This window comes from Pogoniulus pusillus, chromosome 10 (assembly GCF_015220805.1).
Source record: "Pogoniulus pusillus isolate bPogPus1 chromosome 10, bPogPus1.pri, whole genome shotgun sequence".
Taxonomy (NCBI): Eukaryota; Metazoa; Chordata; class Aves; order Piciformes; family Lybiidae; genus Pogoniulus; species Pogoniulus pusillus.
In genome coordinates this window covers 40,466,663-40,492,363 of record NC_087273.1, presented here as the reverse complement: position 1 = coordinate 40,492,363, position 25,701 = coordinate 40,466,663, and the positions used below count along the sequence as shown (strand labels likewise).

The window sequence follows — 25,701 nt, the reverse complement described above, 5'->3', positions numbered from 1 at the left end:
GCCTTGCTCCTACCAGACTGGATTGAGCTACACTGTCAGGAGCCAGGGACCCGGCAATGGTTTTCCCGCACAAGCCACACCAAATTAGTGTTTGGTAATAGGCTGCACACTGCTTTGTAATAAGAAAATATGGATGATTCTATTTATTCCATCTCACTCCTGCAACGATAAGAAATGTTCTAATTCATTATTAATTTGTTCCAACTATTTCTGGTAAATCTAAACTATGAATAACTTTAGCTATGCCATTAGCAATACCTCAGAACTACAGATGGACTTTAGTTTCTGAACACAGGCATGTGGCAGTCCCACTGCTTCTAAAGTTGCACCCAAAATTCTGCCACCCAGGTACCTGCTGTTCATGCTGGGTTATGGCTGCATCTAAAGCAACCTGGAATACAAAAATATTGTGGCCATTATTTGTCTTTATTATTGTAGCTTGGATTCATCCTGTGAAACTTTGTATGTTCAATCTGCACAAAGGTTTACCCTCACCTGAACGCCAGACCAAATAGAAACAGAGTAGAAATAGACCTTGACCTGCTAGCGGTGCTGAAAGCTTTTACTCTGCCCAGCAGACCAGCAGTGTCTTTAGTGCCATTTTGCCAGCTGCTGGCATTAGTGTGGAGTAGGCCTTCAACATATTAAATCTTCAGAAGGAGGATTATTTTGTTGGTTTTTTTTTGCCTTGTTATAAATGTATCTGCTGGTCATCCAGAGCAGCGATCTGTTACATGCACAGCATGGTGGTATATCTTGTAAAAACGAGACCACTCTTTGACCTTTAATTCGTCTAGAAAGTGCTTTTCTTGCCTCTGTGTTGTCATAGTCATCTGGCTTCATTTACTGAAAAGGAGGAGAAGGATTCCAACCACCTGGGACTGAACACTGAGCTGCTATGTGGGCAATTCCACTGACCTCATCTCTCACCATAAGCTCTAAGCAGGGTTGAGAGCAGGATGATTGCACTCCTGGTGCTACCACACTACTGCCCTGGGAAACACTGTCCTGCTTTCTCATTTCAGAAAAGGACCCAAAAAACCCACAAAAAGCAACCAACCAAAAATACCCAAACCAGCAAAAGCAAACCTCATAAAAACCACCCCAGCCTTTTCCCTCAGAGTGCACATACTTAAGAATGCTTTTTAACTGTTTGCTTTGAAATATAACTAAGGCAATGAAAGGCAGTAAAGTATGATCTGGAAGACCTTCACAAAGACTTTGCTAATGCCTGGTGGCCACTGGCAAAGAGGCTGGCAAGGGTGCCAGCCACCAGGCTAGTCTTACCTCTCTTGTGTCTTCAGAGAGCTCTGTCCCTGCTTGTTGCCCTCTATTTTACCCCCAGTTTTACTTCCTGCCCAGAACATACCTGAGCGTGTAAGCTGTCTGGGTTCCAGCTTTGCTCCTTCAGTCTGCAACAGCCAAGGGAGAGCACACAGACACGCATGCTTCCCACAGCCCGCCCAAACCTTCTGCTGCTTCTATCTAGAGAAAGCACACGAGGGTACAGTTTAATAAAAGGAAAAGAACTCTGTGAATTAATTACTTTAGGTCTCTCTGTCCCTGAATTGACTGTCATCTAGCCTCAAGGAGGGAAGCCAGGCTTCCCAGCCTCTGCTGCAGGTGCCATGTCTGAGCTGGAAGTGCTGATAGGTCCACCAAGCCCCAGCTTCCCTTGCATATGCTTTCACAACTTCTGTTCCTCTGCCAGGTGATCTGCAATGAGAGAGACCACTGTCACCAGTTAAAGAGTTAGCAGAGAGCACAGCTACACCTGAGTGACCTCATTGCTGAGTTAATCTCCCCTCTGACAAGTCCGTTCTCCCTAAGGCCTAGCTCTTGAGGAGGAGGAGGCTAGAAAGCCAAGAAAAGATGAAGGCTGGTCTTATGTTTGTGAAGTTGATGCAGGTGTGTACTCACCAGCAGATTGGTCTGCAACAGGTTCCCAAAATCATCCCAGTGAGAAAGGAGGCCTGGGAAGAGCCTCTGAGAGCCTCTGCTATGAGATGATAATCCCATAGCATGTGTGTGTGTGAGAGATGTTGGCAGAATTGTTTGGTTTTCAAAAAGAATCCATCCTTTTCTACATTGGCAGAAAAGAAACATGTGCCCTTTCATGGAAAAATTACTTACTCCAGATCCATCAGTCTGGCTGGTTCCACAGCTAAGGTGGGACATATGGAGAAAAGATGGGTATAGCGGTTGGACATCCAACAAGTGTGCATGAGATCTTCCAGCTCTGTGGGCCACTAAAGTTCCTGAGTGTTTGATAGATTACTTGTGGTATTTTTAGTAACCTATGCATAAATATGCCCCAAAGAAGCGTTTTTCTAAATGTGAAAAAGATAACCATCATGGTACATGAGTAAACATGTTTCTTTGAGTTAAACCTGTGTCAGTAGGTCTTAGAGCAGTCAGTCCTGGTCAGGCTTAACATGTCTCAGAGGTTGTAAGCTCCCCTAGAAACATCTATACAGTTATTATGCTCTAGTTAATAAAATAGATATTATAGTCTACTATAGATAAAATAGATATATAGATATACAGATATATAGTCTACTCAGGTAGACTAAAGGGTTTTGTTTAAGATGGTAAGAGAATGATGAAAGCAATTCTGCCAGTGAAAAAAAAATTGTTTTCTTCCAGTGCTGCCTTAGAAGTTTGCCTTAGATGAGAGTATTATGAATTCAGATCCTTCTCAGCCTGGATGTGATGGTGTTCTATGGATTTAAACCTTCATTTATTCACTCTAAACAGTAGCCATGCCACCATCATCTCCACATTGCACATGTACAGCTGTGAAGATGACTGAGGTGCTATGAGACTCTGATTTCATGAATCATATCTGGGTTACTCACTTTCCCTAAATAAGAGCACCGCTCCTGTGTGTGCAGTACCAGTGGTGTGGCACCAGCTGCTTTCTGGGGTCTGGAGCATCAGGTCTGTTTGATGTGAGTCTGTGTCTCTTCTGATGCCTGTTACTTCAAGCATTCTGATGCTTTCTGTAAGGAGTGAGGTGGGAGGGCAGGAAATGAGGCAGCATAAATAAAAAGAAGCTGAAAATACCTTTTCTTAGAGCGAAAATAGCCACACCATTGTCCAAGATTCCATTCTCCTTAGAACGAAGGAGTATTTCTTTCCCATTCTTTCAGCTAAGCATGTTGTTCAAACCTCCAAAACGAAGTTATCCATGCAATTACTGCTGCTCTTGTGTCCAGAAAACCCTTCCTACGACAAGGTCAGTTAAAAGCAAACAAAAACCCCACCCCAAAACCTGACGGGCAGCCCCCCATACACGACATTCCCTCAAAGCTTCCCCAAACCAAATCCCAAAGCCCCCCAGACTCGGCAGCTCCCAAAGCCTCTCAAATCTGATAGCCCGCAAAGTTCCCAAGGGGTCGGTGCTGGCAGAGGACAGCCTTTCCCCGTCGACCTCTTCCCGCAGCCGGCAGCGGGCCTCTCCCCGGCCCGCCCTTCCCGGGACACTCAGGCACCGCCGATGGCGGATCCGCGGCGGCGAAGGTGCTGCTGCCGCACGGTGTCGCCCCGCGCCCACGGAGCTCCGGCGGGGCGCGGCAGAGCGAGCCCTTCCCCAGCGGCTCCGGCAGCCGCCTCACCGGACCCTTCTGCTGGGGGTTCTGCCCGCTCCTCCGCGCTGCGCACGGGATGGCAGCTGAGGCCGCGTCCCACCACGACCTGGGTCCTGGCCTCACGGCGCAGCACTGGTGACCATTGCTGCGGCATCTGTTCATAAACCCTAAATTTCCTTTATCTCCGGACATAATAGAAACTTTAACTGGCCATAATCGGAATGTAATTGCATGGCGAGTTTTGTTGTTGTCGGGTTTGAGAAATCGATTTACCCTCCAACAGCTCATCTCACCGTGTCACAGCGAGGCCACCCGAGTGGGCAGCAGGAGATCCACCTTCCTGCTGCTGCCTGAACCCTCTATTTGCGATCCCAAATATTCACTACAGGCAGTCATGGCTCCTGCAGTCCCTCTTTCTGCGGGTAGTTCTCGGAAATCAAGGTCCACTGCTCAATCGTAGTTTTCGGGAGGGGAGGTCGCAGACGAGTGCGATGGCCCCGGCTGAGAGCCTGCCGGTTGTCTGCACCCGGCGTTCCCCGCGTCCCTTGAGAAAAAAAGCCATCCCGCCAGCGGGGAAGTCCCTGGAGAAGGGATTTCCCTCTCAACCCCTCCGGCAAAGCAACTTTTTCTTTTTCTTTTTCTTTTTCTTTTTCTTTTTCTTTTTCTTTTTCTTTTTCTTTTTCTTTTTCTTTTTCTTTTTCTTTTTCTTTTTCTTTTTCTTTTTCTTTTTCTTTCTTTCTTTTTCTTTTTCTTTTTCTCTTTCTTTCTTTCTTTCTTTCTTTCTTTCTTTCTTTCTTTCTTTCTTTCTTTCTTTCTTTCTTTCTTTCTTTCTTTCTTTCTTTCTTTCTTTCTTTCTTTCTTTCTTTCTTTCTTTCTTTCTTTCTTTCTTTCTTTCTTTCTTTCTTTCTTTCTTTCTTTCTTTCTTTCTTTCTTTCTTTCTTTCTTTCCCCCCCCCCCCTTTTTTCCTCCTCCTGTCGGTCCTCTCCCCTCCCGCTCTGCCAGACGCTGCGAGCCTCGCATCTGTCTCCATATAAGGCGGGGAGGGGAGAGAGGGTCGGGACAGGAGGGGGTGGGGGAGACGGAAAAAAAAGCCGTTCTCACCGCCCCCCGGGCCATGGCGCCCATTTGTGGGACCCCGCGGCTGCGGCACCGGCAGAGTGGTTATGGTGCTGCTAGTCTCTCCGGCGGGAATTTTGCGTCATGCAAACAATACAATCCTGTAAAGCAACAACAATCACAAAAACAAACAAACAAACAAAAAAGAAAGAAATTAAGAAGGAGGGGTCAGGAGAAAAGTAGATCCCACTCTGCCCCAGTCCCGGTGGAAGTGGTGTTCCGCACTGGGACTGCTCCGCCTGCGCGCTTAGCGCCGGGCGGCTTCGTGGGGCCCCGAGGCCGCCGGCGGCGTCGGGGTCCGGCGTGGAGTGACCTGGTCTCGCGGAGAAACGTGGAGTAAAAGTTTTTGACAAAGCCTGCCTGGGTTTTGGACCCCCCCAGATCAGCCCGAAACACTCTCTTTCACCTCCACATCCCTTCCCACGGCGGGTGAAACTTGCCCGTGGCGAGTATTCTCTTAGGTTAATGGGCTGGGTTGTGAGGGGTTTCTGCGTGTTCCTGCTTGGTTGTCGATTTGGTTTGGTTTTTTTTCCCTAATTTCTAGGGGGGGGGGGGGGGGGGAGGAAGGGAAGGTGTGAGTTGGTGTTTATGAGAAGCTTTATGACTCCTGATAAGCTCATCTTTGAGGACGACACAGAACTGTGTTCCTTGAGGAATTGAGGTGGTGACGTCTTTTCTGATACCCGATTATTACGTGACTGGGAAAAAAAAAAAAAGGCATTTGATTCATGAATAAAAATCCGGACACCACCGCGGGGACAACAAACAATATTGCCCGTCCTCTAAAGTAACAAGGAGGCAAATGTTTACGAAGAGGGCTCTCGCCGAAGCGGGTTGTTTGCAAAGGTTTTGTTGCTGATTGCGTGTCAGACGGAAGGCTGCAGAAGGCTGGTCAAGTTTGGAGCCACCGAGCAGGAAGAGGAGAAGGCTGAAGACAGTGAAGGGAGAAATCTGGGGAAGACAACGCTGCACGCAGCCAGCCCGCGGCTCTCCGCCTCCGCGCCCGCCGCCCTCTTCCTCTTCCTCCACCACCCCTTCTCCGGCGGCATCTCGTTCCATCGCTTTCTCCCTTCCCTTGCAGACTCCACTCCAGATCTGTGCTGCTACCTGAGAACTTTTTTCCCCCGTTTTTTGCAATCCTCTTTTTTTTTTTTTTTTTTTTTTGAGCGGATTTCCCTAAAACCAGCAAATAACTAAAACTGCCGCTTTTGCGTCTTCTTCATCTCCTTCGCCCACCGGATAGATGATGCCACAAGGGTTTTAACTCCTTTCTGCTGCGATCTGGGAGAAAGCTCGATTTCTCCCGTCTCTTTTTGGGTCTTTTTGGTGTTGTTATTATTGTTGGTTAGTTGGGGTTTTTTTGTTGTTTTGGTTCCCCCCCCCCCCCTTTTTTTTTTCCTCCCTCCCAAGACCTTTCCTTTTATATTCGCAGACGAACGCTCATAGTGCCGGTTGTTTAGAGTTTAATGGTAAGCACACAAGGCGGCTCGCCGGGCCCTCCTGCAGCGCTGTCGGGGAGGGCGGGCACGCGGGCGGGCACCGACGGGGCGGGCGGCGGCAGCGCTCTTCAGCGGGCACCGTTCCGCTCCCCTTTGCATCGGCATCCCCTGGCTGCCCAGGGCGCTTGCCCCTCGAGGCCGAGCTGCAGGCTCGGCCCGTGGCTTGGCGGGGCGTGGGGTGTGCTTTTTCCCGTTCGTGGGTTTTTGGTTTTGGTTGTGGGCTTTTTTTTTTTTTTTTTTTTTTTTTTTTTTTTTTTTTTTGACAGCGTTTTTCCTTTCCCTTCCGCGCAGAGTGGCGATGTGTAGCAAAGCGCTCCTGGCACTCCTGGTCTATGGCATAATAATGCACTGCAGCGTCTACTGCTCGCCGGCGGCCGGACTTCAGTACCCGCCGCTCAGGTAGGTCTGCCCCCGACTGGTTGTTGCGCCGGGACCCCTTCAGGCCCCCGCTGCCCCGGCTTCGCTGAAAGTAGGGCACTCCTACTAGAGAGGACAGTGGAAGGAGATGTGGGGTGCAGTCACCAAACGAACCCACCCGCACTTATGCTGTGTGCTCACTCACTCCGACCTGGGGTAGGAGCCGCCGGGAGGGTCACACGGGGAGGAGGTCCCCACTGTCGCCTCCCGGGCTGCAGCGCTGGCTTCCCCCAGGACCGCTCCCCCGAATATTGGCGGAGTGACCCTGCAGCCTCTTGTCTCCGGGGAGGCGGACGGGACCTGTCCTGCTGCATCCTGGCCACATCTTCCAGCAGCAGCCCTCAGCCTGGGCTCTGTCGCCCAGGATGAACGGCGAGCATCGGCTGTCCGGATTGGGGAAAGTGGGGCGAGGGTCCGGGTGCCATGGGCTGCAATGTGCGAGGGATGTCACGTTGTGTGCAGTGTCACGGGAGTTGTCGGGGGCTCAGCCCCAGCCACTCTGGCTCTCAGTACGCAGCCCCCCTTCTCAAGGGGTAAAGCAGCTGTCACAAAGGCTGTTTGGTTTTCTGCGCCTGTTGGGTTGTACGGGGCTGCAGCGCAGGGCGACGCCTGTACTAAGTCCTTTACACTCGAAGGCCGAAGACGTTTGGTCCCCGCTGTCTTTGGGGCAGGTCTGAAGGGCCCCCAGCGGCGAGTGTCCTGTGCTGAGCCGAGAAGGGGGCACAGGGTGCTGGTCCGGACAGCACCCTTTTTGTAGCTTGCTCGGGAGACTGGTGTTGTGTAGCTTGGGAGAGTTTTGGGGTTCAGTGCTGTCGTCCTGCCCCACGAGTGCTTGGCTCCGTTCTGGGGTGCTCTGTGGAGGTCCTGACCATGTGGCTCAGCCGTAAGTGGGGGGCGATGCCAGGCGTGCAGGGCAGTCGGAAGAGAGTATCTCTTTTAGGGGGACTCGGAGATGCCCTTGCACAAACAGGGAGCCTGTCGGGGCTGGCTCAGAGCATCACCCTTCCCCTCCCCGGGCAGAGGGGCTGCGGAGCCATTAGCCAGCAGCAAGCAGTCTCCCTTCGCTCCAGCGCCTGAATTAGCAGTGAAAAGCTTTAACGGCATCTATTATTAATCGTCCTGCTAAGGCGCACAGACAGAAATAGCTGCTGGTAACTTACAGTGACCTACATCGCGCTGCAGAGAGCGGGGGTGGGCTGGGGCGGAGGGGGACACAGGCACAAACTACCGAGACCTCAGAGGGTAGAGGCACCACTCAACGAAAACTAGCACCAGGCTAAGCCCCCGCCCCCAGCCCGGCAGGCGTTGCGGGGAGGAGCGGGGCGCGGTCCCCCGCACCCACCGGCGGAGGCAGCTACCGCCCCCTGCCCCATCCCTGCCGAGGAGGCTGCCTGGCTCCCGCCCAGCTTCTGGCACACGGACGTGTGTTTCTGCGTGTGCGCGACAGCCTGTGCGGGCTCCTCTCGGAAAGCACCGGCTGTGGCGGATAGGGTCAGATCCCGGGGCCGGGGCGGGGGAATGTTTGGGGCTTCTCTCAGAAAACGTCTGGCGGAGGATGTATTCCCTCCCTCGCCGTCCTGCCCCGCAGAAGAGGCGGAGGGCGGGGTTGGGACCGGGCGGTCGCAGGATGGGGCAGGCTGTGCGGGGCGCCCGGGTCGGCTCCACCGGCGGGTGGCCACCGGATCCCGGCTGAAACCCTCCCCTTGCCGCTCTCGTTGCCAGGCTGGAAGATGAAGTCTACGACGAGGACGGAAAAACCCTACAAGACTTCGCCTACGACCACGAGCCCCTCGGTATAGCTAACCCATCCTCCGTGATCGGCGAGATGTACACCTGGTACTACCCCCCGGAAAAGAGGTGAATGTCGCCCGCGGGGCCTCGGGCGTCGGTTTTGAGCCGGGAGCAAAAACGGGTCTAGCCGAGGCGATTGTAGGGCGATGATAATAATTAACGCTGCCAAATAAACCAGAGGCAGTGACCCCAACACAGCAATACATCCCGAACCCAAACAAACGGCAGCGCCGCCCGGTGCTGGGGCCTGGCGGAGAGCGAGGAAGGAACGGGCAAGCCGCTTACCTTCAGCGGAGCGGGAGCGGGAGGGCTGGCGACGCGCCCGGGAACCAAGGCGAAATGCGCGGCCAGTACGGAGCTGAACGACAGTGTCAGAGGAGAATGGGTGGGGGCGGAGAGGTCCCGGGGGATGCGGGGAGATGCCGCCCTCCACTCGCCGGTCCCCGCTGCAGCCGGGCCCTCGCCGTTCACTAGCGGGCTTTCCCCCCGCGCAGGCACGCCGACGGCATCTTCAGCAAAGCCTACAGGAAACTGCTGGGGCAGCTCTCCGCCAGGAAATACCTGCACTCTCTGATGGCCAAGCGGGTCGGGTAAGGGGTTGCTCTCGCTGTTTTCCCGCGGGGGGTATTGGTGATGCCGGGACGGAGGAGATCAACGGGCCGCGCCTGGGGGCACAAACATGGCCCCGGCCGGGACTGGGAATTCGTTGTGCCGGCCATGAGGCTGCGGGAAGGAAGGGGGTCCGGCCTCCCAAACAGCCGTCCTCGGCCGCCGCCTGCCTCCCGCTCCCGACGCAACGCGAGCCCGGCTGTCAGCGCGGGGTCTCAGGGAGCTTTGGCTTGCTGCGCTGCGCTCACGCATACACACAGACATGTGTACATTGCTGTTTGTGTATATGTGCATATACGTGTGCGTGTGTTTATAGATGCATATATACGCGTGTATGTGTATTTATAGATGCATATACGCGTGTGTAAGTGTATTTATGTACACGTACACATCATGTGCTGCCACCGGCCCATTTAAAATTAAAAAGCCAGGCAGCCTGCCCACTTTGCCGGGGGGTGCAGCCCGCCGGGAGCGATGACCGAATGCCCAGATGAAGCAGGGGACAACCCAGGCTGCTGCACTGCGCACGGCGAGGCGCCGAGCGAGGCTTCCCGGGGCCTCCCGGCGGCGGGGCAGGGGCGAGCCCGGAGCCAGCCGCTGTCCTTCGGCAAGAGGCAGCGCGTTAACGAAGCGGCGAGGAGAACCACGCTCCCAGCCGCAGTGAATAATTCATGGCTGGGACACAGATCTCGTCCCTCCCGCCCCGCGTCGGGAGCACGTTTGGGCGCGTCCTTTGTCTTCCAAGCGCATCTTCAGCGCAACGTGTTGCGCCGGGGGCTGCTCGGTGGGGCTCGGAAGGGCTCGGCGGGGCGCGGCGGAGCGCGAGAAGGCGCGGAGGTGCTCGGAGCAGCTCCGCCTGACGCTGGTGTGCTTCTGGGTGCTTGCAGTGGTGGCAGCGGCGGCCCCGGGGAAGAGGTGGAGCCGCTGACCAAGCGGCACATAGACGGCATCTTCACGGACAGCTACAGCCGCTACCGGAAACAAATGGCTGTCAAGAAGTACTTAGCAGCAGTCCTGGGGAAAAGGTATAAACAAAGGGTTAAAAACAAAGGACGCCGAGTAGCGTATTTGTAGCGATGAGTAACCAGCAATTCCTGTGTGTACAAAGTCCTGAGAGAGAGAGACCCAACAACAAAAAAATCTAAAACAACCCAAGTAATTTCCAAACTGACTGAACAATCACCGCTCCTGTGTTATCTAAACATGTATTTATGTATGAAGTAAAGCCATTAAATGGATATTTTGATAATAATATTGTTTTTCTTTTTGTACAAAAGCACTAGAGAAACGCACAGATCTACTTTGTGGACCAATCATTAAGTTATATATATTATATAAATATATATATATAAATACTACTACGAATAGTAAAGAACAGTTCTTCATATAAAGCCTGCACAAGAACAAGAATTCGCCTGAGCTGTTTATGTTTTTATATAAAATAAATAGGAAAAAAAAAGAGACAATCATTGTTTTGAATATTACTCCTATTTTTGTAACCGAAATTAAAAGGATAGTATTTTTATCCGTGACAGGGTCGAAGACATTAATTTTCACCATTTGCTACTGTACATAGAGAAGGATGCTCTGCTCCCAAGGGAATCATGCGGAAAAATGATTTGGGAGATTTGGTGAAGCAGATTCTTCCCCAAGTGAGTCTTCAGGCAGGCTCCTTCACCAACAGCCTCTGCGAAGGCTCCTTGTCTCTAGATTTCGGATTTTTTTTCTTCTCCTGCTTCCTTTTATCCCAGTTGTAGCTGTATTAGTGTCTCCTCAAACAACGAGCACAGACAATAATTCTTCTGTGAAAACAACAGCTCGATCCAAATTATGAATCTCTATTGTCCATTGAAGAGAGAAACAGCTAAGAAACCTTAACCAAACCAACCAAACAACCAAAACCCCCAAAAAAAAAAAAAATCAAACAAAAAAAAAATCAAACCGAAACAGCTAAAAAAAACCCCACCCGCCAAACCTTAAATCCCGATCCAACAGCCAGGACAGTGAGGACGAAGCCCCGAGCACTGGCCTCGGGGCTGGCTAGGCAGAGCCGCAGAACAAAGCGAAAACGGAGACAGGACCTATTTGGGAAGTAAATGGGGGGCGGCTTTCAGTGGGCCCCGGAGCCGGAGTCGGTACCGGAGCCCGTACCGCAGGGTCAAGGCAAGACGAGGGCATCCCACCTTCGATCCGCTACCCAACTGCCCTGGGCAGCTCGGTACTGGACCTGGATGCAAAGTACAGTGTGTTACTCTCCAGTGCTGTCCACGCTTCTCATTATGTGTAACGAGTAGGTTCGCCTTCGCACCTTTCGGTCGGAGTTGCTCTTCTCTTTGATTTGGTTGTTTTTATTTTCTCTGTTTTCTTCTGTGTTTTTTTTTTTTTTTTTCCGGTTTTGTTCTGTTGTTGTTGTTGGTTGTTTTTGGTTTTGTTTATTTGTTTGCTTGTTGTTTTTTTTTTGAAGGGGTGTGTCCCCGCCTTGTAAACACTCCCGTTTTCCATCCTCTCTTAGCACTTTTCCAAACTCTGTTTTAACCCACCCTAATCACCTTTTTGTGTTACGTTCTTTTGGGGAAAACCACCAAAATATCAAAAAGATTGTGAACGCTCTCTCACTCCTTTGTTCTGTTTTATGCAAGCTCTTATTGTACGAGTTTAGGAACCCCTGTTGTAGCTACCACTAAAGAATTATGCACTACTACGAACGTTTTTGTTCCTTGTTTATTGAGTTTGGAGGTAAAATGTATTTTTCTACATTCTGGCTTATTGCTTAGTAAAATTTATTTCATAAAACAAACTTTTGTCATAAAAGAATGTGCAGTGTTCACCTGTGGTGCGGTTTCTAATGAGATAAACCATTTTCACCTCATCTCTCTCTGTACGGACTCCTATCTTACCTTCCGCCTGGGGCCGGTCTCATCTCCTCGCCTGGTCCGGGGGCGAAGGAGGACCTGTAGGTACTGGCTTCCTTCCAGCGCACCACACACCCCTTAAAGGAGTCATTCCAAAGACACAAATCCAGTCCCGCGTTCAAGACGCCGGCAGCGGCCGCTCCTCGCATCAGAGAGCAGTGGCGGGCACAAACCTCTTGCCCTGGCCGGGAGCCTCCGACGGGGCGAGCCGGGAGCGGTGGGCCAGACCCGGCGGGGCGGGCAGGCGCTGCTGGCACCCACCCCCGGATGACCGCACCGCCGGCATCGCCTGCCCGGCAAGCCTAGCAACTCAGCTCGCCCCGCCCCGCCGGTGCCGGCCCGCCGGCGGTACGGGCCGCGGGGTGCCGGGCCGCGGGGTGCGGTGGGCAGCCTTCGTGCCTTCTCTTCTCCTTGTCAATCGCCACGAGTTGACGGATGGCTATTCAGTGGCCCTACGATGCTGCAACACATCGGCTTGCGTTTTAGTCGTGCTTCTTCTGTTCCTCGGCGCCGGGCAGAGCTCGCGTGTTCGTGTCGGCCGTGCTGTCTGACAGGGCTCCCTGGCCTTCGCTTTCTGAGTTCCGTGGCTAGCCGCAAGCATCCTGAAGTGATCACCTAGGTTATTATCCTTTGTATGGTTCTCTTGTAGGAACGCCAATAGCCTTACCAAAACTTGATCAGATCTGAGATGCAGTGGTTAGTGGGAAAACTTATTTTGTGTGCAAATTAATATAAAAAGAGCTTAAACAAAGTGTGGTTACACACGTGGTATTCTATAACTAGGACTTTGATAACTGTTATATAAAGCGTGTAAAGTTTGTATTAATAAATTTTTGTAAACAATGCAATTTTGTCTAATGTTTGGGGGAAAGAAACCTAGAACTTAACAGTGAAAGCTGCACTTAATTTTAACGTTTTATTTGTTATTTTAAAATTAGTTAATTTAAAAGCAGCATTCTTTTAGCTTCCTTTGCCCAAGATATCTCTTTTACTGTCTCCACATTTTCACATCAAATAACCTCCACTATTTTACCAGTGGGTACCCTCTTGCTTGAGTAAACTAAACAGAGCTGCTGGAATAAGTGGCCTAGTTCCACACCCCCCTCCTAGCTCAATAACACCCTCTAAAACATGCAAACCAAGTCAGTTGGTGCCTATTGTCCATTCCTCCAGTGGTCCCTGTGTCTAGACGTCACTATTTCCAGAAGAATTGGTGTGTTTGATGAGATCTTCACTTAATCCCTTTTTAATGAACATTCTGTATGTGACGATGTGCCTCCCAGTGTCCCCCAGCTTGAGCAGCACCAATCTTTGGATTGGAAAGACACTGGGGTCTCCTAAAAAGTGACACTGCAGCATAGCAAGGAATGACTTTGGTTTTGCGGGGTGTTTGGTGGTCCCACTGGCAGAGCACGTGCTTCAAGGGAGCAGGGTAGGGATCCCTGACCTTTAACGGGCACCTCAGCTGAGCAGCAGCTGCCTGTGCTTGTTATCTGTGCTGTGACTCGGGGGTTTTACTTAGATGTGTTGTTACACAGCAATTTAGAGTAATCTAACGTCCATTTCCTTCTAAGATCAGACAACTAAAAAGCAAAGCATAAGAATGAAATTATGATTTCCTACCAATTTATTTTGCAAAATTCCTGAGTACAGACTTTGAACCAGACTGGTCAAACCCTCTGTCACAGGCTCACCTCCTTTCAACAGCAGCATCACAAAAACTCTGAGAGAGCTTAGAGAGAGCTTAGGAAGAGCTTAATAGCTAGTGACACCAACAGCGTGTGTTAGGAAGTAGTGCAAAGCGAAATAAAAGTTCTGATTTAATGCAGATTGAGTTAGAGAAGAAGGGGAAAGGACAATGCTTTCTTGGACTAATAGCATCAGAAAACCAAGTCTCTGCTTCTCATAGGCAGTACAGAGCAGAAATCCACTGTTAGGTTCATTCAGGAATGCAAGTGCTCACACACTTGATCACACCATGCCTTCTGCTCATCTAAACTGGAAGAGTGCTTAAGTAAACCAAGCAGAGCTCTCCTTGGTGTTGGTAGCTAAAGTATGAAGCTTGGAGTTAGTCCACCTGAAGTAAGAGGTTTCCTTCACTAAGTCCTGGCACTGGTTTAAGATGTGTAGATGATGGGAAATTTGCTGTAAATGAAGTGGAGATGGTCCTGGCCTCAGTCTATTGAAATTCCTCTTTCCCAAATGTAATAAAAGTTCACAAAGATTCATGGAATCATAGAATAGTCTGGGTTGGAAGGGACCTCCAAAGGTTGTTTAGTCCACCCCCCAAGAAGCTCAGCTCTGCTCCTGGTGATTTGAACTGCCACTTGAAATGACACAAGGATAATAAAGGGTATAGAACATCTGTCTTATGAGGAAAAGCTAAGAGACCTGGGTGTATTTAGCCTGGAGAAGAGAAGCCTAAGAAGGGATCTGGTCAATGTTTACAAATACCTGAAGGGTAGGTGTCAAGAAGATGGGTCCAGTCTCTTTTCACTGGTGACCAGTAACAGGTTGTGGGGCAGCAGATAGAAACCAGAATAGAGGAAGTTCCACCTCGACATGAGGAAACACTTCTTTGTTATCAGGGTGCTGGAGCTCTGGAGCAGGCTGCCCAGAGAGGTTGCAGAATCTCCTTCTCTGGAGACTTTCAAAAGCTGCCTGGTCGTGTTTCTGTGTGTCCTACCCTAGGTAAATGTACTTTGGCAAAGGATTGGACTGGATGATCTCTGGAGGTTCCTTCTAACCCCTACTATTCTGTGATTCTGTGAAAATATAAAACTAAGAGGAAGTTTGATCTTATGGGGGCCTGTCACTTGACGCTGTTACAGCTTCGTTCCTGTCCCAATCTTTCTTAAGGAAAAATCTTCATGGAAAGCACATCCCTGAAAATTTTAAGAACCAGATGTATGGCTGCTGGAAGTACATGTCCTCTTAACTACACTCATAGATTTTTTAAGACCCAAGGGGACTCTTATGATCATCTACTTTAACTTAGATAATACAGAGCATAGGATTTCACTGAGTCCTTCATTTAGCATTTAATTTCTAAGCGAGTTGTTCTGTATAACAGCATTATTGATTGCCAGACTTGCAGGAATGGCAAACTTGCTGAATAAGTTGTTCCAAGTGTGGCACTTTAGCACTCTGCTCTTTTCAGTTTGTCTTGTTTTTGAGTCCAAGAGATCTGAAACCTGCTGAAGAGTCTGTAATGCTGAAAGATTTTCCTCTCCATGCAGACAGTCTTAGGCAGACATTTACTCTCCTCTAAACCTTGCCTCTGAGGAAATTAGGCTGATCTTTGAGGGAGGGTTTCCCTGACTATTTGAGAAAGAATTGCATTACTTCTGAAACTGTCTGTGCCATGTGAGACTGGAAATGGTTACAGTACGTTGCAACGACTGCCTCAAGGATGTGGCAAGTAGTAACTTTCCTCTTCTTCCTCAGGTGCTGCTCATTGCTAATAAGGGTCACATTTGCCCTCTTGGCCTTTTCCTCATCATCTGTTCAAATATGCTCCCACAGCTGGCTCCTTCTCTGGGTGATTACTTCACACACACAGAAGCCCTGGCCCAGGAGTTAGACCATCACTCTTGCTTCCTATTTTGTACTACTTTGTGTTGAGTTAAAGCACCTTTCCAAGAGAATTTGCCTTACTGAGCTACTGCTGTGACAGGCATTCCTGTTCTTCCTGCACAAGCACCATGCTTTGCCATCCCAGATTTCACCTGCCACCTTTAGAAAGTGTAGATCCACTCCAGCAGTGCTCTTTGTACCCCCACCCTATGATACACAGGCCCAATCCAGCTCCAGTGCACATCTGTCTAATTATGCCAGGGAAGGATTTGGCCTGGTTTAAGGGAGAATCCTGAGACAGAACAAGTCAGGCTTCTTAGCAGGCTGCCAGCTGAATGTCCTTGCTTTGCACCTCCTAAGAGGTAATTCCATCCAGGTGTATCCGAGGCCAGGAAGGCACAGAGAAGAGAAAGAGTTCACAATGCACTAGAGACAATATGGCTGAACTGCTGAGGCAGAATAAGAATCTGTGGCAATAATTAGTTACCTGGCTGCTGGTGGGATTTGTCCAAAACTAAAATTGGGATTTAGTTTTGAACAACAATATTTGAGCAGCAGGAAGACACCAGTTTACAAGCTGTGGAGACAAGCATCCTGTGTCTGCCCTTTACATAAGAGTGTTTGTTTTACAACTCCAGTAGCAAAGTCTCTAAGAAAGACTTATTGATATCTACAACAGCGCAACGCCTTCCCGTGGATCACAAAGAGAAGACCTCTTCCTCCCCAGGCTCTGAGATGAGCTTCAGATAGTCCATTGCAAAAAGCACCTCATGGAGATTGACAGTAGGATGAAGTAGGACAGAAAAACGGCAGTCACCACTTGTTCTTACGTGGTGTCCTCCAGCGTCTCAATATCAGGATATGCAGAACTGTACAGAGTTAGTTGGATAGGAAGGGACTTAGCATGAACAAACACCTCCCATCTGACACACCCAAAATGGAAATGAGAGCTGGAGAAAGGAGAGGGATGTTGAGAATAAATGCTTTTTTGAGAAAGGGAATTTCTTTTGCCATCTTCCACAGATCTGTCAAAACAGGCATCCAGGTTGGAGCTTGTTTTTCTCATTTGCTGGATCAACCACTTGGGAGTGAAGGGCCTGGTAATTTCTGATGGGTGTTAGAGAGCAGGGACACTTGACTAAAAATCATGTGTTTTTCCCCTTCTGTCAGACTCTTGTAAAAGTCTCATGGTCTGCTCATGTCAGGAAGGTTGGCCAAATCCTGCCCATATTTTAAGGGTTAACATGCTTCTCTGGCAGTGATGTCCAACAGGATACGTGTATTTAGAGGAGGAAAGGGCCTGACAGACAACATGGATGCCCAGGCTAAAAGTTTTGCCACTTGACATTTGACAAGGGATCTAAATATGTGTTCATTTGGGACAGATTAGACTAGACTCAGCCAATGGCTCATCTCTGTTTTGACATTTGTCTCCACGGCTAGAAGAATAGTTGCTTTTGAGTAGTAGAGTTATGAATAAATGACTGCATTTCCCTCAGGAGTGAAGGTTGATGTCACAAAGAATCAGCCATCGTTTATGTTCCGTGCTGAACCTCTCAGTTCCCTCTGCCTGGATGGGACTGAATCTTGCCTGACAGTTTGAGAGAATGGAGAGGTCTTGGTCAGGGTGGGAATTGGGCTGCTCAGAGAATGGTTAAACTCCTAGTCAGCTACAAGCTCTGATGTCACTGGCAAAATAACAATCTATGCAAATTAAACGGTAAAAATAGGATGAAGGACTCTTCCTCCCCCTTGCTGTGCCTGTGTGTGCATATGCGTATGTATGTGCACATGCTTCTAAATCAGACAGAATGATAGCACACCGAAGCTCTGGTATTTATGTATGGGCCACAGCTAAACTTAGGCACAACATCTAATTTACACTGACGTCTTTCTTTAACAAGTTTTGTAAGAGGAATGATTTAAGTTCAAGGAAGTGCAGTGAGTCATCTGCATGGTGGGCCAGTGGCTGAGCTAAGTTTAGAATCAAGGGGAAGTTTGGATCTTCTGGCTCCAAGTTTTTCCCTTTACATCTTTGCCTTTCTCAACACTTACATATTTGATGTATCCTTGGTTTTCTGGTCTTGGATGGAAAATCAGTGAGTTTGATTTAATGATCTGATCCCAGTTTAGAAAATCAGGTTGACTGATGACCTTGCAGATATTACCTTGTGACATCTCAGTTTCAGGAGAGCTGAGATTAAAAAACTGAAATAAAAAACATGGAGGCTGCTCAAATGGTGCCCAAGCCACAGCTCAGACGTTATTTCGTTGCAAGGAAACAAACCAGACAAAGTTGAGCGAGGCCAATCCAGCCCAGCCCACCCTGCTCAACCTCTGTTGCTACCTGCCCACTATAAAACCACACAGAGTCATTCACTTCTCAAGACTTTCTGTGGGTCAGTGAGCGTCCTGCCACACCAAGACAAATCTCGCAGGTTATGGGGCACCATAGCTGGTGTGAAGTCCAGCTCTTTCCTCCTCCAAGAGGTGCCTCTGAAAACAAACTCACGAATAGAAGAAGGGAAGATCAGTGCATTGCCTGCGGGTGGCTCTGGCCAGGCTGCTCCCAGAAAGTTCTGAGCCCATCTCCTCTGTGCTAGACCCAGGATGCTCTTCTTGTGCAACGTGGATTAGAGTCTTTCGTCTTCCTCTACACACTGGCAGCATCTCTCTCCAGCACAGCCTGACAGATACCACAATGCACACCCCACCTCTGTTACAAGCTGAAAGGTTAATCTGCTTCTCTACAACTTCTATAGATTTTATCTATTTTTTCCCTGGGCCAATAAACACTCAAAACCTAGGGAAGCCTGGCCAGACTCTGATATTACACCTGTTTAATAATTGCTGCCTTTCTTTGATGATTGGGTGCATTGCTATGTTTTGCATCAGTAAAGTGACACGCCCTAGAAAAAGGGTGATTAAACAGGGGGCTTTGTGTGGAACACTGCATGTGGACAGGTGGAAGTGGGAGAAAGTGGCTTTCTGATCACGTTTGGCTTTGCTATAATAAAATGCAGTTATGCTTTGTAATGCTTCCATTTTATTCTGGTTATACTCCAGTGACAACCTTATTACATCACCCTTTGTGCTTTTTTGCTAAGCTTAGTCATTGTTTAATCTTATAAACAGAGGGAGAATGGGAGAACTTCATGCCTGATAGCTGCTGCAGCTTCCACTCCTGAGCCCCAGCACAGCTCCATGGAAGAGGAAGCAAAATCAATGCAATAACTTTAAAGAGCCGTAGCAGGGGAACACCATACTGTTGTTATTGTCCAGTAGAGCCAGGCACCTGGAGAATATATTAACAAATATATCTATTGAGTCTACTAATGCTCAATTATCAGCATCAAACAGAAGTACTGCAGCTGCACTTTACTCAGTCTTCTACCTGCAGTGATGATGTTAGTGCCAATGGGGCCACAGGCAGAAGGAAGATGCTGATAAATGTGAGTGAGATTCATCACCACCTGACCAACGTCTTATTAATGATGACTTTTTCAGCAGGTGCAAGGTGCAGTCTGTTCGTACTCCAGATCAGTGGTTCCTAAAGGGTGGGCTTCAGAGTCAGAAAATCACAGTACTTTGCTGTAACTTCACTGTGAGCAGCTGTGCTCTGCTGAGAAAAATGCCGGCTTTTATAACCTCTAGTCACTGTTCACTTCCCTTCACTCTTCTTGTAGCTCTGCTCTGACCAGGTCTGAGTCATCCCCTGCATGGGAAACAGTTTTTTTCCTGTGAGCATACATTATGACTGGGGTTGTATACTGATAAAAGTGGTACAGTGCGTCCCCTGACTTTGCAGTGAAATGCTTCTGCCTGGAATTTGGATTCTTGTTAACAGTGGAGACACAAACCAGCAGAAGCTTGTTAGATTCTCCTGCTGTGGGCAGATGCCAGGTGGAAAAATAGCCCTTAACTGCCAATGAACACCTTGCCCATGCACCTGTGTGTGGGCCATGCAGTCACAACGTGAGATAACCAGGCAGGAGCAGAGGCTACCCAAAGGTGCTACAGTGCCCACTGTGCATGGGCCTTGAGAAGGCACCAAAGTGGAAGAACTTGCTCCTTCCATATTTGAATAGTGAGAAATAGAGACTAGCTGCTTTCCTAATCAGTTCTAATGGCAGGATCTACTGAAATATCCACACAGAGCAGCCCAGGCTAGGCCAGCAGTACCTTTCTAATGGTCACCCACGATTTAGGAAAAGCCTACAGATTAGGGTGTGCAGAAGGAACATTTCTGCTGAAATGAGCCTCTGGTCATCACTCAATTAGGGACTTCCTCATCTGCAAGCTTGCCTTTAAATGCCTGTTTAACAGAACAGGTGGACCTGCATCGATTTGGTGGGCTCCTTTTTGAGATGGTTTTTATTTTAAACTTTATTTTAGCAGTGAATTCCCCATTTTAATTATGCATTGCTGTCTGATAAACTGCATTGTTACACAAGACAACTGCCTCCGAAGGCTCTAAGTGTCAGTAGTCAAAGCATCATTTCTTGTCCATTGCCAGCAGGAGACAGGCTAGCTGTTGTTGGAGGTTGTGGAAAAGTCGCAGCACATTAAAATGAACCCAAATCTTATTGGGGCTATTCTTACTTCTCTGTCCTTCCTGTCTTGTTTGTCATTTAGAGCTCTTTAAAATTGCTTGTTATGGCTTACAAGTTATTACACTGTTTATGTTCAGAACAGCTGCTTCACAACAATGCCTCGAGAAGAAGCACCATCAGAAAGCATTGTATGATAACATGGTTATGCTTTCTGTACTTCTCCAAAGCCCAAGTCTCAAATTTAGGGATGAATTTTTGCAGCTAAACCCCAAGTAAATTCAGCAGTATGCTTTAGTTGTACAAAGCCATGTGTTTGAATGCTGGCTTCAGCTGGTTCAGCCACTTGCCTAGTAATTTTTAGTGATTACACTGAAAGAGAAAAGAAACCACATATTTTTTCACCCTGGATGAGACTTTCACCAGCTAGGTAAAAAATGTGAATTGTTTCTGTTTTGAACATTTCTCTTTTCCACACGTACTCCCACCCAGTGATACAGAAACTGTAGCATAACCACCTAGGCAAAAAGGGATGGTGCTAAAACACCTGCCAAGACTCAGAACACCCAGAGAACATCACATGGACTCTCTCATTTGTCCATCAGATATGCTAGGCATCCATTAATCTTTTGAAGCTCCCCGAGGGCTGATGCTGGTGCTTGCTGCGTTTTGTGGCTGAAACTCTTTTGAATACAGAATTTCCTTTGTTTTTCTATGATTTTCTGCATGCAGAGCAATTAGCCCAGGATCATTGCCACTGGAATATGGAAGGGGTAGGGAAATGCTCAGGCCACTTGGAATTAAGATGCTCTGCATCACAGTGAAAGACATAAGCCAGCAGGATTTTGTTAGAGTCTGGCTGCCTTAATCAGAAAAAAAAAATCTGGTGAGCTGAAGATGTCCAGATGGGTTTATAAAGATAAACATAGCAGGCTGTGTCCTTCCCCCATCGTGAGAAATAGTTCCATGCCAATGATGCCCCCACAACACACCACCGGTGTGGCCACTGGAGTGTGTTCCATGGCAAAGCATCTCTCATGATCATGAGTGAAGGTGAGAGGTGTTCCATGGATTCAGCAGGAGCTCTGTGCTGTACTGCAGAGGGAGAGATGCAGAATAAGAAGATACCTCCAGGAAAGAGGACTTGACCCAGCAAACAGAAGCCATCATTGCCTGCACACAGGCAGCATAGCCAAGAAAAACTTCAGGTAATGGTCTGGAGGGGCAAGGATCACCTCAGCACTGACTGTAGAGACAAGGGTGCACACAAATCAAATGGTCTTCTGTTGACAGAGCCATCACCTGCTGAATACTTTATGCCAACCATCACCATCACGGGAAAAGGCAAGCTGGCCTCTGTGCATAATCCTGAGTGGAAAAGGGGATTGAATTCAGATCAGATGCGAAAGAATGTGACATGAACACTGAAGTCAGACTAGGTGCTGGGGTGGTGTTGTGTTTCCAAGACAGTAGAAAGTCAGTGAACTGTTTTGGTAAGGAAGTGAGGAGCACTTTCTCAAGAGGTGTAGCAGAGAAAGGAGGGGATCCTGAGTTCCAGTTCTGCTGGAAGTAATTTTAGTAACAACTGTGAACTCCAAGCAGATGCCTTTCCCCAGTGCCCACACATGCTTGTACACCTCTGCAGTCTCACCATGACCGAGCCTCTGCTCTTCTCCTCAGTCTCCACATGGAGCAGTCTGTGAAGGGGCTGATCAGCCTGGAGAGTAAAAGGCTCCAGGGAGACTGTCCCAGGTTGAGGCTACAGGGTAAAAAAAAAATTCTGAGGACTGGAAGATTGTTATTCAATCCCATAATTGTGCTATCTCTTTATAGACTCACAAAGAGGTCGATTCGCTCTCCTTTCCTCCTCCTCCTGCCTTGAGTGTGTGGCAGGAGCCAATTTATCAGGCACATGGAAGCAGCAGCCCGCTTGGATGGTGGAGGCACTGGGGGGGGGGAGAGGATTGGAACACTGGGGAGTGTAGATTTTTTGGGGGGGATGGGGTAAACTTCAAGGGGGTTTGCCATGGGTGGGGTAATTGCTTTGTAATGTCTATCGCTGTATTCTCTCTCTCTAAATATAATTCTGTATTTTCTCCCCAATTTGATTTGAGAGTTCAATTTCTGTCGTCTCTCTTTGAAAACCCATGGCAGAGACCTTAGAGCTACGTTTCACTATCTGAAGAGGATCTACATGCAGGCTGGAGAAGGACTGTTTAGAAGGGTCTGTGGTGATAGCATGAGGGGCAATGGTTTGAAAGTGGAGCAGGGCAGATTTAGGTTGGACATCAGGAAGAAGCTCTGCACAGTGAGGGTGGTGAGATCCTGGAACAGGCTGCCCAGGCATGTGGTTGAGGCCTTATCCCTGGAGACATTCAAAATCAATCTTGATGTAGCCTTAGCCAGTCTGATCTAGTTGTGGACATCCCTGCTGAGAACAGGAGGGTTGGACGAGATGACCTTTGTGGGTCTCTTCCAACCTGATGCAGTCTGTGCATCTATGAATCTCCTCCCAGTTGCAGTGAAGGTTTTCAGCAAACTCCTTTTGTGCAACAATCTTTACAGTTGTCCCGAGTCAGGGTGGATCCCTCCCCTGGTAGAATAAACTCACCACAACACAGATTTTTTGTTTTTGAAAGTCAGGGAAAGATGAAATCGTATTTCTTATAGTGTAAGTATAACAGTATAAAGAGAGATAAACTACTAGAGAAAAGAAATATAGTAACCTTAAGGGAGATGGGGAAGGGGTCAAGCAGCGGCGAAGCAGCAAAAGCAGCAGCAGCCAAAACAGCAGGCGGGGAAGATAGCAGGCAGGCACAGCTCAAGCAGCAGAAGCCAGCAAGGGGGAAAGAACAAGCTGTGCTTCTAGGCATAAAGCTCTTGATACTCCAATGAAATGATATTAACTTATCCATTGTTGCCATTATATGGCCTATCCCTGGAATGTTCACCTCTCCCCTGTGTCTGAGCTAGAAAATCAGCTCAAATGGCCACAACGGTCAATGAAGGAGGGTAAGAAGGGAGAAACCACTGGGGCTGGGAGCGAGCTGCAAATGTGGCAGTTGCGCACTCTCAGGCAGCACTTTAATGTGGACATGGATGCCGAGTGATGCAGAGCACAAATGCTATGCTGTTTAATGAAGCCTCAACAAAGAAACCTGGAAACATTCTGGGTGGGTAAGTGCTGCAAGGGGGCCCTGAAGCCTTCGGCAAAGGTATGGAGGGTGGGTGAGCAGCCTTGTGTCCAGCTGTGTCTTCCCTTCCTCCACGGGGAAGACAAAGAGTTGCCAAACCTAGGCTTACAGTTCCGGCTATGTTCTACGCAAAGCTCATGCAGAATCCACTTGAACTGGTGGTTCTCATTCTGCACAGGCTGTGCAGATCCTATTTTTGGTCTCCATTTTTAGGCTTAGGAAGTGCAAATGACACAGATTTGCTCGTGCACATTTTGCTTGCTGCCATTTCAAAATTTGGCTCCCTAACCAACAGCACTTTCTACCTTTGGAGGAGAAAGATATGGAGAAGTATTTGGCTTCTCTTTGACCAGTTCCTATTCCTTCATTTCTCCTCATGGAATTGGATTTGGAATATACAACAAGACTTTCAATTTTGGGTTGAAGCTGGCATTGAAACTGCATCAGGTTACTGCTGTTAGGAAGCAGCTTGTCTCTCTGATCTGAGAGAAGGCAGGGACAAGTTGCCAGGCAGCTGATGCTCCTGGATCATTGTGCTTATCATGATAAATTTGCTTTGCAGGCTGGTGGTAGGTGTATCCTGGGGTTTGACATTGAGTGCTGGAGCCACCAGGAGAAAGGAATGGCTTGGTGCCTGAGGCAGCACTGTGTTCATGTACCTCCCGCCCAGCGGTACAGATGCTTGAAGTTCACTGGTGCCTCTCCTTGTCCTGGTAACATAGGTCAATGTTCTGCAGGCAGAATTTGGTTGCCTAAAGCCCTGACATAACCAAACATTTGCCTGCTTGTCACAAGCTAGATGTTACCTCACCTACTTCTGTTCAGGGTGTCAGGCGTGTTTAAGAGAGCTGTCACCCATGGACACATCACTAGGCAGAAGCCAGTGATGTAGCTGTGAGCTGGAGAAACAGGGATTGCATCTTACTGCTCCTCTCTCTTGCATGGTTGGCAACTTGCTCTCCTGTGAGAAAGTCAGAGGGATCTTCAATAGCCTGCTGTGCTCAAAGAGCAGAAAGAGCTGGGTTGTAGCTGAACTGCAAGCTAACTTCCTCCTGTGTAATGTCTTCTTTGGAAGGATGCTTGTTTTGTTGTAAAGTCATACTACACTAGCTGTATAAAGCAGTGAGTTGGAGAAAAAAGTCTTCTGCAACCAGAGGGTTTGGGAAAAGGTAGGGAAAATGTATGCTGGTGTGTTAGTTTGTTTTAAAGTTTTCCCCTTTTCCTGCTGAGGCCTGCTATGAAAACCAAAAGAAATCTGGGAGAAAGTCGAATCAAGCTGCTTGTTATGACATTTTTTCTTCTGTACTTTAATCCTTCAGAGATTCTTTCTGTAGCTAAACACTAGTTCAGAGAAGTAATTTTCTTTTAGAGCTTGCAGAAGTAAGCAACTGCCACTCCCATGTGTTATTGGGTGTGTTACTGCCGGTTCCCAGCTCTGTGTGGTTAGGTATATTGCAGTGAAGATGCACAGAATTCTTGACTTAATTTGTCAAGGTTTGTCCTCAGACATATGAGTTTCTTTTATAGCTGCACAGCATCATCAGGTCTTTGTAATATCTCTGAGAGCTCTGGATTTAACCTTCCTTTTTGTTTGCAAGCCAGTAATGTTTAGACTTTCTATTTTTAACATTTAATTTTTCATCTATTCTAGAAATGTGTCAGCAGACAGAAATCTAAGCAAACCTTTCCGTGACCAGTGGAGCTGCTGGAGATGGTCAGGTGCATCTGTCACTGCTCAAGAAGGAAAGTTCCCATTGCCTTGTTTTATAAATAAAGCTAGCAGCAATTTCTGTGTGATCAATACACACTCATAGGCAAGCATCTGTTTGTGTGAGCTTATGCACCCACGGGAGTAAATATAATCCTTTTTTCAGTCAGGAAACATATCTTCAGACACTTCAGATTCCACCAGTGTTTGTGATCTTCCCTGCAAACAGGAGGAAAGGCAGCAGCTTTCCTGCATGGGTTCAATTTCTGTCTGCCATGGAAATCCATATTTGTACCCATTCAGAAAAAGGTGTGGGGCAAGTCCTGTAACGTTGAGATCCAAGGAGCATCAGCTCTGCTGGTTTTCAGATACAGCTCTTGATCTAAAGCTTCGTGTTGCAAAATTGTATCTTTGCTAGTTGAGTTGAATTCTTTGCTGTATGATAAATAAAAACAGTCTTTGTGGCAAGGAGAAATGCAAATTAGAGCTATTTTGTGTCCTTCTTGCACAGCTGGAGAGGCATAAAAAGATTTTCCTGTGAATGAGAGTGGGAACTTGATGGTAATGGTGAGGGAGAGTAACCCATGGAATTCTGCTTGTCCTTCACATGTGCAGTGTCATGAGGCTGGACATGCCTGGCTCCCGTGTGTCATGCAGGTGCCCTCATGCACACTCAGACACACATTTTATGCTGGGCACCCCTCTGACAGCAGAGAACTGAAGCCAGGACCAGCACTGC

General features: G+C 48.3%; 1 protein-coding gene and 1 long non-coding RNA gene across 3 annotated transcripts; one reads left to right on the top strand and one right to left on the bottom strand.

Annotated features, from left to right (window-relative positions):
* Positions 1-264: 264 nt before the first annotated feature.
* On the bottom strand, positions 265-2,907 carry LOC135178931 (uncharacterized). The gene is made up of 3 exons (XR_010303793.1): positions 2,859-2,907; positions 1,370-1,485; positions 265-391 (listed from the first exon to the last, which is right to left on the bottom strand). It is a non-coding gene; the product is annotated as an uncharacterized LOC135178931 (long non-coding RNA).
* Positions 2,908-5,459: 2,552 nt separating this feature from the next.
* Positions 5,460-25,443, top strand: ADCYAP1 (adenylate cyclase activating polypeptide 1). Of its 2 annotated transcripts, none has more exons than XM_064150354.1 (5): positions 5,460-6,175; positions 6,497-6,604; positions 8,345-8,479; positions 8,908-9,003; positions 24,906-25,443. In XM_064150354.1, the coding sequence occupies exons 2-5, from the start codon at positions 6,504-6,506 to the stop codon at positions 25,066-25,068; spliced, it is 495 nt and encodes a 164-aa protein (XP_064006424.1). In that variant the 5' UTR covers positions 5,460-6,175; positions 6,497-6,503; the 3' UTR covers positions 25,069-25,443. The 2 variants fall into 2 exon arrangements, with proteins under 2 accessions (XP_064006424.1, XP_064006423.1); XM_064150353.1 differs by lacking the exon at positions 24,906-25,443 and adding an exon at positions 9,910-11,891 and having other exon boundaries at positions 5,476-6,175.
* Positions 25,444-25,701: the final 258 nt, after the last annotated feature.

Excerpts from the sequence above, each read along its gene's own strand:
- ADCYAP1 (XM_064150353.1), top strand. The coding sequence starts at position 6,504 with ATGTGTAGCAAAGCGCTCCTGGCACTCCTGGTCTATGGCATAATAATG. Across the intron at positions 8,480-8,907 it reads TACTACCCCCCGGAAAAGAG|GCACGCCGACGGCATCTTCA; the intron begins GTGAATGTCGCC and ends CCCCCCGCGCAG. Across the intron at positions 9,004-9,909 it reads CTGATGGCCAAGCGGGTCGG|TGGTGGCAGCGGCGGCCCCG; the intron begins GTAAGGGGTTGC and ends GGGTGCTTGCAG.